The sequence below is a fragment of the Nerophis ophidion genome, linkage group LG23 (genome assembly GCF_033978795.1).
Source record: "Nerophis ophidion isolate RoL-2023_Sa linkage group LG23, RoL_Noph_v1.0, whole genome shotgun sequence".
Lineage (NCBI taxonomy): Eukaryota > Metazoa > Chordata > Actinopteri > Syngnathiformes > Syngnathidae > Nerophis > Nerophis ophidion.
In genome coordinates this window covers 40,151,516-40,165,913 of record NC_084633.1, presented here as the reverse complement: position 1 = coordinate 40,165,913, position 14,398 = coordinate 40,151,516, and the positions used below count along the sequence as shown (strand labels likewise).

The 14,398-nt window shown below is 39.5% G+C and overlaps 1 protein-coding gene across 9 annotated transcripts in view; it reads right to left on the bottom strand.

Moving 5' to 3' along the window:
• The window catches only part of LOC133541272 (trinucleotide repeat-containing gene 6B protein-like), a 113,225-nt gene that overhangs the window by 21,814 nt on the left and 77,013 nt on the right, over positions 1-14,398 (bottom strand). For all 9 annotated transcript variants that reach the window (XR_009803822.1, XR_009803824.1, XR_009803823.1 and 6 more), the window contains one exon: positions 5,535-5,609. Coding sequence is in view for 5 of the 9 variants with exons in the window: in XM_061884570.1 (XP_061740554.1) it covers positions 5,535-5,609 (75 nt within the window). In the remaining 4 variants the exon portion in view is untranslated. The remainder of the gene's footprint in view (positions 1-5,534; positions 5,610-14,398) is intronic.

The window sequence follows — 14,398 nt, the reverse complement described above, 5'->3', positions numbered from 1 at the left end:
CTGCGCATGGACTTCATTTATAAGTAAAGGTAAGACCATAATAACGTTTTTTTTATTAAATGTGCATTTCATGATGGTATCCTTACATCACACTCAAATTCATAAGCGCAGGCCTAAATTTACCGCATGCCTTTGGTAAGTGCCGGAGTGAGAAGAGGTTTTAAAATAATTAGCCTACCGGCGGCAATTCAAGGAAATACGGTACATATCTTTTTTAAATGGTAAAAATGTACATTTTTTCCTGGACTCTGTAAGTGTGCGCTGATTTGAAAGACAATATACATCATTTACGTCTGTGGTTGCTTTTCCTTGCATGTACATGTACATTTTAGCCGAGTAATGTGTTTTTATGTGGACATTTTTTTTAATTCCACTTTTTTTTTTTAATACTGCTGTGGAGAAAATGTGCTTTTTTTCAAAACGCTGCTTTGTTCGTTTCTGCTTGAATAGTTCTGTTTCCTTAATTGCGTGTGCGTGCTTTCAGAGACCGCCGTAAAAGTTGAATTGGCGTAATTGTTCGTTTTGATAAAGTGATTGTTGATCGATCACCTCCTTCTCATCCTTTCAACATCTGGGCATTAGCTACAATCTTTTACATCCACACAAAAATAAACAACCGGAAGATTTGTGACTTCAGTCACGTTATTGGTAGACAAAGTCCATAGCTGGCAAGTCTGAGGAGAGGCTTTACCCAGCATGCTTTGTTGCAGTTATGAATATTATTTTTGACCACGTTATCATGCATTTTTAATGTGTAACATCAGGGGTCAGCAACCTTTTTGAAAGCAAGAGCTACTTCTTGGGTACTGATTAATGCCAAGGGCTACCAGTTTGATACACACTTAAATAAATTACCAGAAATAGCCAATTTGCTCAATTTACCTTTAACTCTATGTTAGCATTAATAATTAATGATATTTATCTTTGTGGAAACACTGATCATCTTAATGATTTGTCACAATAAATATATATAGAAACAGATAAATATCACAAAAAAAAAATTCCGTCGTACATTTTTTTTCCTTCTACGGAAGGTTTTTAGTAGAGAATAAATGAGCAATTAATTGAATGGTTTAAAAGAGGAGAAAACAGGAAAACAAATGAAAATTTAATTTTGAAACATAGTTTATCTTCATTTTCGACTCTTTAAAATTCAAAATTCAACCGAAAAAAAGAAGAGAAAAACTAGCCTATTTGAATCTTTTTGAAAAAATAAAAAACATTATTTATGCAACATTAGTAATTTTTCCTGATTAAGATTAATTTTAGAATTTGGATGACATGTTTTAAATAGGTTAAAATCCAATCTGCACTTTGTTAGAATATATAACAAATTGGACCAAGCTATATTTCTAACAAAGACAAATCATTATTTCTTCAAGATTTTCAAGAACAAAAATTGTAAAAGAAATTCAAAACTTTGAAATAGGATTTAAATTTGATTTTACAAATTTTCTACATTTGCCAGAATATTTTTTTTGAATTTTAATCATAAGTTTGAAGAAATATTTCACAAATATTCTTCTTCAAAAAAACAGAAGCTAAAATGAAGAATTGAACTAAAATGTATTTATTATTCTTTACAATAAAAAAAAAAAAAAATACTTGAACATTGATTTAAATTGTCAGGAAAGAAAAGGAAGGAATTTAAAAGGTAAAAAGGTATATGTGTTTAAAAATCCTAAAATCATTTTTAAGGTTGTATTTTTTCTCTAAAATTGTCTTTCTGAAAGTTATGTGAATAGTGAATTATATTTATATAGCGCTTTTCTCAAGTGACTCAAAGCGCTTTACATAGTGACACCCAATATCTAAGTTACATTTAAACCAGTGTGGGTGGCACTGGGAGCAGGTGGGTAAAGTGTCTTGCCCAAGGACACAACGGCAGTGACTAGGATGGCACAAGCGGGAATCGAACCTGCAACCCTCAAGTTGCTGGCACGGCCACTCTACCAACCGTGCTATAAGAAGCAAAGTAAAAAAATAAATGAATTTATTTAAACAAGTGAAGACCAAGTCTTTAAAATATTTTCTTAGATTTTCAAATTCTATTTGAGTTTTGTCTCTTTTAGAATTAAAAATGTCTAGCAAAGCGAGACCAGCTTGCTAGTAAATAAATACAATTTAAAAAATAGAGGCAGCTCACTGGTAAGTGCTGCTATTTGAGCTATTTTTAGAACAGGCCAGCGGGCGACTCATCTGGTCCTTACGGGCCACCTGGTGCCCGCCTTGGTGACCCCTGGACTAGACGTATAAGATTTCATGGGATTTATGGATTAGGAGTGAGAGATAGTTTGGTAAAGGTATAGCATGTTCTATATGTTATAGTTATTTGAATGACTCTTACCATAATATGTTAGGTTAACATAGCAGTTGGTTATTTATGCCTCATATAACCTACACTTATTCAGCCTGTTGTTCACTATTCTTTATTTATTTTAAATTGCCTTTCAAATGTCTATTCTTGGTGTTGGCTTTTATCGAATACATTTCCCCAAAAAATGCAACTTATACTCCAGTGCGACTTATATGTTTTTTTCCTTCTTTATTATGCATTTTTGGCCGGTGCGATTTATAATCCGGAGCGATTTATACTCCGAAAAATACGGTAAAACGCTGTGGATGGACGTTAGCCACGGGCTAGCTATGTTTTAAAGCAGGGGTCGGGAACCTTTTTGGCTGAGAGAGCCATGAAAGCAAAATATTAAAAAATGTATTTCCGAGAGAGCCATATAATAATTTTTAATACTGAATACAAATAAATGTGTGCATTTTTAAGTACGACCAACATTTTAAGAATATAATAAGTATCTTCTTCTTTTTAATAACATTGTTATTCTGAAGTTAATGAATAAAATTGTTCTTACCATTAATGCGACTTCTTGAAAGGAACGGTAGGAAACGGATGGATGGATCAAAATGCATGAGAATGTTTTATATTTTGAACGTTATTTTTAACACTGTGATTACCAGCGGAATTATTCATTAGTTATCGCTGTGTTTTTCAACCACTGTGCCGCGGCACACTAGATACAGTCTGGTGTGTCGTGGGAGAAATTATGTAATTTCACCTAATTGGGTTGATAATATTTTTTGCAAACCTGTAACTATAATTCAAAAATGTGCTGTTATTGAGTGTCTGTGCTGTTTAGAGCTCGGCAGAGTAAGCGTGTAATACTCTTCCATATCACTAGGTGGCAGCAGGTAGCTAATTGCTTTTGTAGATGTCAGGAACATGGTATGTTGTGATCACAATACGCGGGAGGCAGCTTGTAGGTAAAAAGGTATCCAACACTTAAACTAAAAATAAAATGCGAATGTTGCTAAGAAAAGGCATTGAAGCAAAACAAAACTAAAACCGAACTGGCTGCAAAGTCAACAAAAACAGAATGCTGGACGACAGTAAAGACTTACATTGTGCGGAGCAGACGGTGTCCACAAAGTACATCCGTACATGGCATGACAATCAACAATGTCCACACAAAGAAGAAGTGCGTCCGCACAACTTCTCTTGATTGTAAAAACAAAGCAGGTGCGATGAACAGCATTCAAGGAGGACATGAAACTGCTACAGGAAAATACCAACAAAAGAAGAAAAGCCACCAAAATAGGAGCGCAAGTCACACAGGAAAACACCGATAAAACTCAAAATAAGTTACGGCTTAACAGTACACCTACATAGAGACAAGAGCTATTGCGAGACAAATTTTTTTTTGTCAACATCGGCTACTGAGTTTAAATTTTTTTATGTTTTCTGCTGGTGGTGCGCCTCAGAATTGTTTCAATGAAAAAAATGTGTTTTGGCTAGGGCTGGGCAACGATTAAAAATTTTAATCGAAGTTAATCGCACTATTTCTCCGATTCATCGCGATTAACTGCATTGTATACACAAAGCCCAATAATGAATTCAAAAGTAGTGTGTAGTGCACCTTTATTGGAATATTCTCCCACATGAACAAAAGCGCCAAAACATTTGTTGTGCAAACACAATTTAAATCAGTCCTTGTTAAACAGTAGCAGTTAAATAGCATATTTTATGAAAATCAACTCCAAAAATGTAAATACAAACATTTAAGCTTATTGCCACTGCCAGGGTATTTAAGTTATCCTGTTTGTTATGGAAAATAAATATAATCTACATACAAATCTCTGAGCCACAATCATAACATCTGAACAGGCAATTTCTGAGGTAACAGCAGAAACATTTTTTTTTTATCAGGGATCTTATGTTTAAAAAAACTATATTATAGGTAGTGGGCTGTTTTAGGGAATTTTTGATCAAATTATCCGTAGTAGCAATATTAATAATGTTGTGTTTATTCTGCGTAGTGCACTTAAAATAATTATGACCATATCTAGGAATTGATATGATGGGAATTTCCCGATTGTTTGCTTGGTGCTTTGATAAACTGAACGCATCATATACATGGTACTATATTGTGATGTTATGAGCCAGGGAATAAAAGAACTACCCTACCCAGCATGCAACAGGAGTGACGAGCATGCACGGTAGCCCGGTATAGGTTGTGTCGCCATGACGGCATCTTGTATGTTGTGATATGCACGCTCTGAAAGTAAACGTTAAGAACTTAGCCAACACTCCTGGTCTGCATTATTCATAAATAGACAGACAACACATATACTCCGCTGCTTCACAGGCCGCTGGATGTAGCCGGCAAAGTATTCCCATGCTAGCTAGCCGGTCTAGCAAGCACGCGTCATTCAGTCCAAAACGGCCCGATCTATCCACATTCAGAATTGTCTGGCGGTCGTAAGTGATCCCGGAGTGACCACGCTGTAAGCCAGCCATGACATTTGCAGAATTGTCCGGTATTTTTGCCAAATGTTCCATCTTTACCAAGAGCCCCTTGACGCCGGGCGACGCCATCTTGTTAAGAAAAGGCGTTAACAAAATAAAAGCATGTAAACAACATACGCAAATGTGCGATAAAATAATTGTCGGCGTTAATAGATTGATGAGTTAACGCGTAATTGACGCATTAATTTGCCCACTCCTAGTTTTGCCTCAAAAAAGGTTGAAAAACACTGACTTATCGTGTTAAGCAATATCAGCTAAGATTTATCTGAGAGCCAGATGCAGTCATCAAAAAGAGCCACATCTGGGTCCTAGAGCCATAGGTTCCCTACCCCTGTTTTAAAGCATCGCTGGCTAATTTTGAGTAGCCTCCTGCACCCCCCGCGACCCCGCAAGGGACAAGTGGTAGAAAATGGATGGATGGATGCATCACTTTGGACAGGTTTAGATTAGTACTGAGAACCACTGATTTACAGGATCAAAATTATGGTGTTTCGAGATGAGTTTTGATTATTTCTATTGTGCAAGGTGGCAGCTGTCAGTAATTACTTGCGAGACGAGCGATGACGATGAAACATCATATTTCGAGGAGAAGAAATAAAAGCATGCATTCTATTGTAGAGCTGCAGCTGCACATTAGCCCTAATGTAACTAACACAGGTGTCATATTCCTGGTTCTAATGTACTGCATGGCGGCAAGAAGTTGAGAGACAATCACCTGGTGGCCAACTGGATGTGGAGGCTTTGTTCCCCATTTTACTCCCAGGAGTACGCTGCCAGTTGTCTGTGGAGCCTTCAACGACAACAATTGAAACATCACAACATCATCTCACACTGCACTCAGCTTTAGGAAGAGGAAGAAAAACAAACAAGTCAATAGTGCAGATTTACATGCGTGGAGGTGCACTTTTTTGGGGAATATCGCCGAGCGTTCACAATCATGAGAGACAAGAACACACGTCTTTTTTGAGTAGGGTTTTAAAGTTGTTAAAACACGCTTGAAAAATTCAGCTAATGGAAGTCGTCTTTAAAGCCTCTAAAACATGGGGATCAAACTTTCTTGTTCTTGTCAAAAGTCTAGCAGCCGCATTTTGTACCAACTGTAATCTTTTAATGCTAGACATGGGGAGACCCGAAAATAATACGTTACAGTAGTCGAGGCGAGACGTAACAAACGCATGGATAATGATCTCAGCGTCTTTAGTGGACAGAATGGAGCGAATTTTAGCGATATTACGGAGATGAAAGAAGGCCGTTTTAGTAACGCTTTTAATGTGTGCCTCAAAGGAGAGAGTTGGGTCGAAGATAATACCCAGATTCTTTACCGTGTCGCCTTGTTTAATTGTTTGGTTGTCAAATGTTAGAGTTGTATTATTAAATAGAGTTCGGTGTCTAGCAGGACCGATAATCAGCATTTCCGTTTTTTTGGCGTTGAGTTGCAAAAAGTTAGCGGACATCCATTGTTTAATTTCATTAAGACACGCCTCCAGCTGACTACAATCCGGCGTGTTGGTCAGCTTTAGGGGCATGTAGAGTTGGGTGTCATCAGCATAACAGTGAAAGCTAACACCGTATTTGCGTATGATGTCACCTAGCGGCAGCATGTAGATGCTGAAGAGTGCAGGGCCAAGGACCGAACCCTGGGGAACTCCACACGTTACCTTAACGTAGTCCGAGGTCACATTGTTATGGGAGACACACTGCATCCTATCAGTAAGATAAGAGTTAAACCAAGACAGGGCTAAGTCTGACATACCAATTCGTGTTTTGATACGTTCTAATAAAATATTATGATCGACGGTATCGAAAGCAGCGCTAAGATCGAGGAGCAGCAACATAGATGACGCATCAGAATCCATCGTTAGCAATAGATCATTAGTCATTTTTGCGAGGGCTGTCTCCGTGGAGTGATTTGCCCTGAAACCGGATTGAAAGGTTTCACATAGATTGTTAGACGCTAAGTGTTCATTTAACTGCTCCGCAACAATTTTTTCGAGGATTTTTGAAATAAAGGGAAGGTGAGACACCGGTCGGTAGTTTACCATGAGGTCAGGATCGAGGTTAGGTCTTTTAAGAAGAGGATGAATAACCGCTTTTTTGAATGCTAGGGGAACAGTGCCCGAGGAGAGTGATAAGTTTATAATATTTAGCACTGATGGACCTAATAATACAAAGAGCTCCTTGATCAGTTTCCCAGGAAGAGGGTCAAGTAAACATGTTGTTTGTTTTATTCCATTTACACGTTGTAACAATTCCTCTAATGTTATTTCCTCAAAACGAGAGAAACTATTTTGGAGGGCAGTATCCGCCGTATATACAATCGTGTCAGTGTTAATAGAACCCCGTACATACAGAGACGGTGCCCAGGGGTGTCACTAGACCTAATACTGTACTGGGGCACACCTGGGGCACAAATAATTCATGTGAGCGTGCAAAGCGCGCAAGCAAAAACATTTTTAGCACTTATTTATCATAAAAAATACATAAATAGTGCTTTAAACTATGAAATCATATCAGATGATGTTGTATGGATCCTTGATGAACCACCTGAAATTAACTCATGCATTTGGCCTTCTTTCATCTCCGTAATATCGCTAAAATTCGCTCCATTTTGTCCACTAAAGACGCCGAGATCATTATCCATGCGTTTGTTATGTCTCGTCTCGACTACTGTAACGTATTATCTTCGGGTCTCCCCATGTCTAGTATTAAAAGATTACAGTTGGTACAAAATGCGGCTGCTAGACTTTTGACAAGAACAAGAAAGTTTGATCACATTACGCCTGTACTGTATATACCTTTATATACATATATACATACATATATACCTATACTGTATATACCTTTATATATATATATACATACATATATACCTATACTGTATACACCTTTATATACATATATACATACATATATACCTATACTGTATATACCTTTATATACATATATACATACATATATACCTATACTGTATATACCTTTATATACATATATACATACATATATACCTGTACTGGCTCACCTGCACTGGCTTCCTGTGCACTTAGGATGTGACTTTAAGGTTTTACTACTTACGTATAAAATACTACACGGTCTAGCTCCAGCCTATCTTGCCGATTGTATTGTACCATATGTCCCGGCAAGAAATCTGCGTTCAAAAGACTCCGGCTTATTAGTGATTCCTAGAGCTCAAAAAAAGTTTGCGGGCTATAGAGCGTTTTCCGTTCGGGCTCCAGTACTCTGGAATGCCCTCCCGGTAACAGTTCGAGATGCTACCTCAGTAGAAGCATTTAAGTCTCACCTTAAAACTCATCTGTATACTCTAGCCTTTAAATAGACCTCCTTTTTAGACCAGTTGATCTGCCGCTTCTTTTCTTTCTCCTATGTCCCCCCCTCCCTTGTGGAGGGGGTCCGGTCCGATGACCATGGATGAAGTACTGACTGTCCAGAGTCGAGACCCAGGATGGACCGCTCGTCGGGACCCAGGATGGACCGCTCGCCTGTATCGGTTGGGGACATCTCTACGCTGCTGATCCGCTTCAGATGGTTTCCTGTGGACGGGACTCTCACTGCTGTCTTGGAGCCACTATGGATTGAACTTTCACAGTATCATGTTGGACCCGCTCGACATCCATTGCTTTCGGTCCCCTAGAGGGGGGGGGTTGCCCACATCTGAGGTCCTCTCCAAGGTTTCTCATAGTCAGCATTGTCGCTGGCGTCCCACTGAATGTGAATTCTCCCTGCCCACTGGGTGTGAGTTTTCCTTGCCCTTTTGTGGGTTCTTCCGAGGATGTTGTAGTCGTAATGATTTGTGCAGTCCTTTGAGACATTTGTGATTTGGGGCTATATAAATAAACATTGATTGATTGAACATTAGAGCTGGCCCGCCGATATCATACAGAGACGGTGCCCAGGGGTGTCACTAGACCTAATACTGTACTGGGGCACACCTGGGGCACAAATAATTCATGTGAGCGTGCAAAGCGCGCAAGCAAAAACATTTTTAGCACTTATTTATCATAAAAAATACATAAATAGTGCTTTAAACTATGAAATCATATCAGATGATGTTGTATGGATCTTTGATGAACCACCTGAAATTAACTCATGCATTTGACCTACTTGTGCACTTTTTTACTCCAGACTTCTAAAAGCAAAAAGGAAGAGCAATGAATCTTTTTGAAATATATATTGCAGTAATCATCTGCAAATGTAACATCTACAGAAGTAAAACAAAAAATAAAACACCCCTACATCTCTGGGTTCTTTTATATTATTTAATTTCCATTTATGGCAACGTGGCTAATCCTATTTCAGATACACAAAACTATAAAATATACACAAAACAATAAAGCCACAGTAGTAGAATAAATGAACAACTGTTGTGTGTCTGTTCAGGGAATCATTTTCTGAGAAGTAAACTGTAACGTCTCCTTTTCATTTTTGCAAAGTGGTCAATCACTCTGGACAGACATGGAAATATTACAGTAAGTGTTATACAGTTGACCAGTGGTTCCCAACTGCTGGGTCGTGACATAAAAGTGGATTTGTGTGTCATTTTCAGTGAGTCGCAGTCAGATGTGTGCATGGAAAAAAAAAGTTTAGGGAGAAAAAAATCAAATTGTGGCAACAAAACCAGATATTTTTAGCCATTTTTCTAGTGACTATTAGTGAGAATTTTAGCAAAAGGCAAAGCGACTAACAAGTTGGAGGAGGACTCAGGACAGACATGGAAATATATTTTTTAAACATCTAAATGGGGCAACAAAACCCGATATTTTCAGCCATCTTTCTGAAAACAAATACAGAAATGTTACTATTTTTTCTGGAAACAAAAGCAGATGCTTTAGCTGTAGCCATTTTTCTGGTGACAAAACAAGATTATTTTAGTCAAAGTCACAGCGATTAACAAGACAAGTCTACTGTGCTATTTTTCTGTGAAATAAACTTGAATGATTTAAAAATGTGGCTCACGACTTGATGATATGGAAAAATGTTTTTCTTCCTGAAGATAAAGCATTTGAGAAGCACTCAACTCACACATGCTGACTCCAAATCATCATTGATGCAGAAGCAGCAGACAATAACCAACATGATGTTTCATGTTCATTGGAAATTCCCCCAACAGCTCGTACAACAAATGAATATGTTTGTCTTGATACAAGGAATAACGTTAGCTAACTTAGCATCAACTTAAGACAATGATGTTGCCTAGCTAGCTAGGACTTCACTTACATCTCTCATTCCTCGCTGCTTCTTCCCTGCTGCGGGCCAATAACTTTCTTAAATCCATCTAGGAGTTACAGTTTGAGTCAAATCAAAATCAAAATATTGTAATTAACAAATTGTTGTTGGCTAACGTCACCTACCTCACGCAGTGATTCGAATCCCCCCCACCCCCCCCTCTCTCTCAACCGAAGTCTCGATCGACACGTGAATAAATTACCATATTAAGTAGCCATGTGCTCATTGTTTCGTGGAGTGAATACAGTATCAATCAATTACCATACTAAGTAGTATGTGCGCGGTTGTCTATGTTATGTAGACTCAAAACTCCGAAGCGTTTTTTTTATTGGTGAAATTTTTACTGGGGCACTGCAGATCAACAGTGGGGCACGTGCCCCAGTGAAATATGTCTGGCGACGCCCCTGTTTCAGATACTTCCCTTACTAATATGCCTAATTGGCTACAAGTTTAGTTATAAATATAACAAAATATCAAATATAAACATTTCATTCTTTTCGCCAAAAGAGGATATAAATTTATGAAAATAATTAAACATGTTAAGTATTGTTAACTCATATTTGAAAATAATAATAATAATGTGAGGACACGAACATATTGCATGAAACAAGTGTGAAAATATTTACCTTCAAGATTGTTACACCACTGACAATATTGTTTCAAGAGACTACATAAGAACTTATTACAAAATAGTATTCTATGCAAATTTTTTTCAAATAAATTGTTAACTGGAATGAATAATGCGACTCTTTGAATTTCTGTAATTTCATAATATATTTTCACGTGGCTTTTTATTTTTAGAAAAACCCATTTATATTTCGCAAAGCAATAATTGGTTATTATTTAAAACAGGGGTCGGGAACCTTTTTGGCTGGAAGGGCCAAAAAGCCAAATATTTTAAAATATATTTCCGTAAGAGCCATATAATATATTTTTTTAACACTGAACACAACTAAACACGTGCATTTTTTAAGTAAGACCAACATTTCTAGAGTATAATAGGTCTCTTATTCTTTGTAATAACATTGTTATTCTGAAGCTAACTGTGAGGGGGGCGTGGTCTGCGGGCCTGCAGCGACAGGTGCGTAAATGGCCCAGCTGGGCCTTGTTATCTAATCACCTGTCACTCTGTTATAAGCAGCAGCCAGGAGGAGAGACAGGGTTGGGGCTGGAAATACTATTTCTGGAAACGTATTGAAAAATAAAACAATATTGTAACCCTGAAACAGGCTCTCACGTCGGTGCTGGGGGTCTGAAGAACCCCCAGGAGGGCAAGGCCCACACTTACCAATAATAAATAAATAACTTCTTACCATTAACGCAACTTCTTGAACAGGTGCGGTAGAAAACGGATAGATGGATTAAAAATGCATGAGAATATTTTATATTTTGAACATTATTTTTAACACTGTGATTACAAGTGGAATTATTCATTACTTATCGTGTTAAGCAACGTCGGCTCAGATTTATCAGAGAGCCAGATGCAGTCATCAAAAGAGCCACATCTGGCTCTAGAGCCATAGGTTCCCTACCCCTGATTTAAAACAAACGTGCGTATTTCGCAAGCAAATATTTTTTAGCTTAGCTCATTATTAACTAGCCTGTCTGCAACTGAAGTGGGTTATTTGGGTGGATCTTTCCTCTCCATGTCTACGGCAGTTGTCGATGTAAACAAAGGATGAAGTCGGTAAGGTTTGCTCACTTTCGGTTGACAACCAAAAGTACCAGCTAGTGAAAAGTTTGTTTTCCTTGCTTCAAGTTGTTTCATTTGTTTTTGGCGTTTGGCATGTACTTCCGAAGCCTTGAAACCTCGTGATCCATAGTCAATATTATCATGACACCACCTGCACTAAACTTTTCCGGGACGACCGATTTTCTGAATAAAATTGTTGAACAAAGTCGTAACTTCCGTCTTCCCGACAGTATCAGTGACTTCCCTTTCCATCCAGTCCGATCAAAACTTATTTTTGACATGTTTATCAATTTCTTTTACTCGTGAAGCGTCCTTTCTCTCGAGAACCGACATCGTTTACATTTGGAAAATGGCGGTAATAACGTCATCATTCATAACAGATGTCCTGATTGGTCACAAGGAAGGTATCGACCAATCAACTACGGCGTAATATAAGCTACGTCTCGATTACAAAAGACGAATCGGCAAGGAAACGGATCTTGACTTAGGGTCGTAAAAAAAAAGCGGAAAAACGGAAGATAATTTTTTTTCCCCCCTGAGATTAAAAGACGGAATTCCGACTTTAGACGGAAAAATCACATGCCTGTATTATGTACAATATCCACAAAGTTGGTATATATATATATATATATATATATATATATATATATATATACATATATATATATTTATATAATGTAGTATTAGACACCTTCATAACAATATGAAATACATACTTGCCAACCTTGAGACCTCCGAGTTCGGGGGCGTGGCTAAGAGTGGAGGAGTATATTTGCAGCTAGAATTCACCAAGTCAAGTATTTCATATATATATATATATATATATATATTTTTAAAAAAAATACTTCTATAACGGGCAATGTCATCGGTGCAGACGTCTGTAACGGGCAATGTCATCGGTGCAGACGTCTATAACGGGCAATGTCATCGGTGCAGACGTCTATAACAGGCAATGTCATCGGTGCAGACGTCTGTAACGGGCAATGTCATCAGTGCAGACGTCTATAACGGGCAATGTCATCGGTGCAGACGTCTGTAACGGGCAATGTCATCGGTGCAGACGTCTATAACGGGCAATGTCATCGGTGCAGACGTCTGTAACGGGCAATGTCATCGGTGCAGACGTCTATAACGGGCAATGTCATCGGTGCAGACGTCTATAACGGGCAATGTCATCGGTGCAGACGTCTATAACGGGCAATGTCATCGGTGCAGACGTCTGTAACGGGCAATGTCATCGGTGCAGACGTCTGTAACGGGCAATGTCATCGGTGCAGACGTCTATAACGGGCAATGTCATCGGTGCAGACGTCTATAACGGGCAATGTCATCGGTGCAGACGTCTATAACGGGCAATGTCATCGGTGCAGACGTCTGTAACGGGCAATGTCATCGGTGCAGACGTCGGTAACGGGCAATGTCATCGGTGCAGACGTCTGTAACGGGCAATGTCATCGGTGCAGACGTCTGTAACGGGCAATGTCATCGATGCAGACGTCTATAACGGGCGATGTCATCGGTGCAGACGTCTATAACGGGCAATGTCATCGGTGCAGACGTCTATAACGGGCAATGTCATCGGTGCAGACGTCTGTAACGGGCAATGTCATCGGTGCAGACGTCTATAACGGGCAATATCATTGGTGCAGACGTCTATAACGGGCAATGTCATCGGTGCAGACGTCTGTAACGGGCAATGTCATTGGTGCAGACGTCTGTAACGGGCAATGTCATCGGTGCAGACGTCTGTAACGGGCAATGTCATTGGTGCAGACGTCTGTAACGGGCAATGTCATCGGTGCAGACGTCTATAACGGGCAATGTCATTGGTGCAGACGTCTGTAACGGGCAATGTCATCGGTGCAGACGTCTGTAACGGGCAATGTCATTGGTGCAGACGTCTGTAACGGGCAATGTCATCGGTGCAGACGTCTGTAACGGGCAATGTCATCGGTGCAGACGTCTGTAACGGGCAATGTCATCGGTGCAGACGTCTGTAACGGGCAATGTCATCGGTGCAGACGTCTGTAACGGGCAATGTCATTGGTGCAGACGTCTGTAACGGGCAATGTCATCGGTGCAGACGTCTATAACGGGCAATGTCATTGGTGCAGACGTCTGTAACGGGCAATGTCATCGGTGCAGACGTCTGTAACGGGCAATGTCATTGGTGCAGACGTCTGTAACGGGCAATGTCATCGGTGCAGACGTCTGTAACGGGCAATGTCATTGGTGCAGACGTCTATAACGGGCAATGTCATCGGTGCAGACGTCTGTAACGGGCAATGTCATTGGTGCAGACGTCTGTAACGGGCAATGTCATCGGTGCAGACGTCTGTAACGGGCAATGTCATCGGTGCAGACGTCTATAACGGGCGATGTCATCGGTGCAGACGTCTGCAACGGGCAATGTCATCGGTGCAGACGTCTATAACGGGCGATGTCATCGGTGCAGACGTCTGCAACGGGCAATGTCATCGGTGCAGACGTCTGTAACGGGCAATGTCATCGGTGTGAAGTGTGAATTATATTTATATAGCGCTTTTCTCAAGTGACTCAAAGCGCTTTACATAGTGAAACCCAATATCTAAGTTACATTTAAACCAGTGTGGGTGGCACTGGGAGCAGGTGGGTAAAGTGTCTTG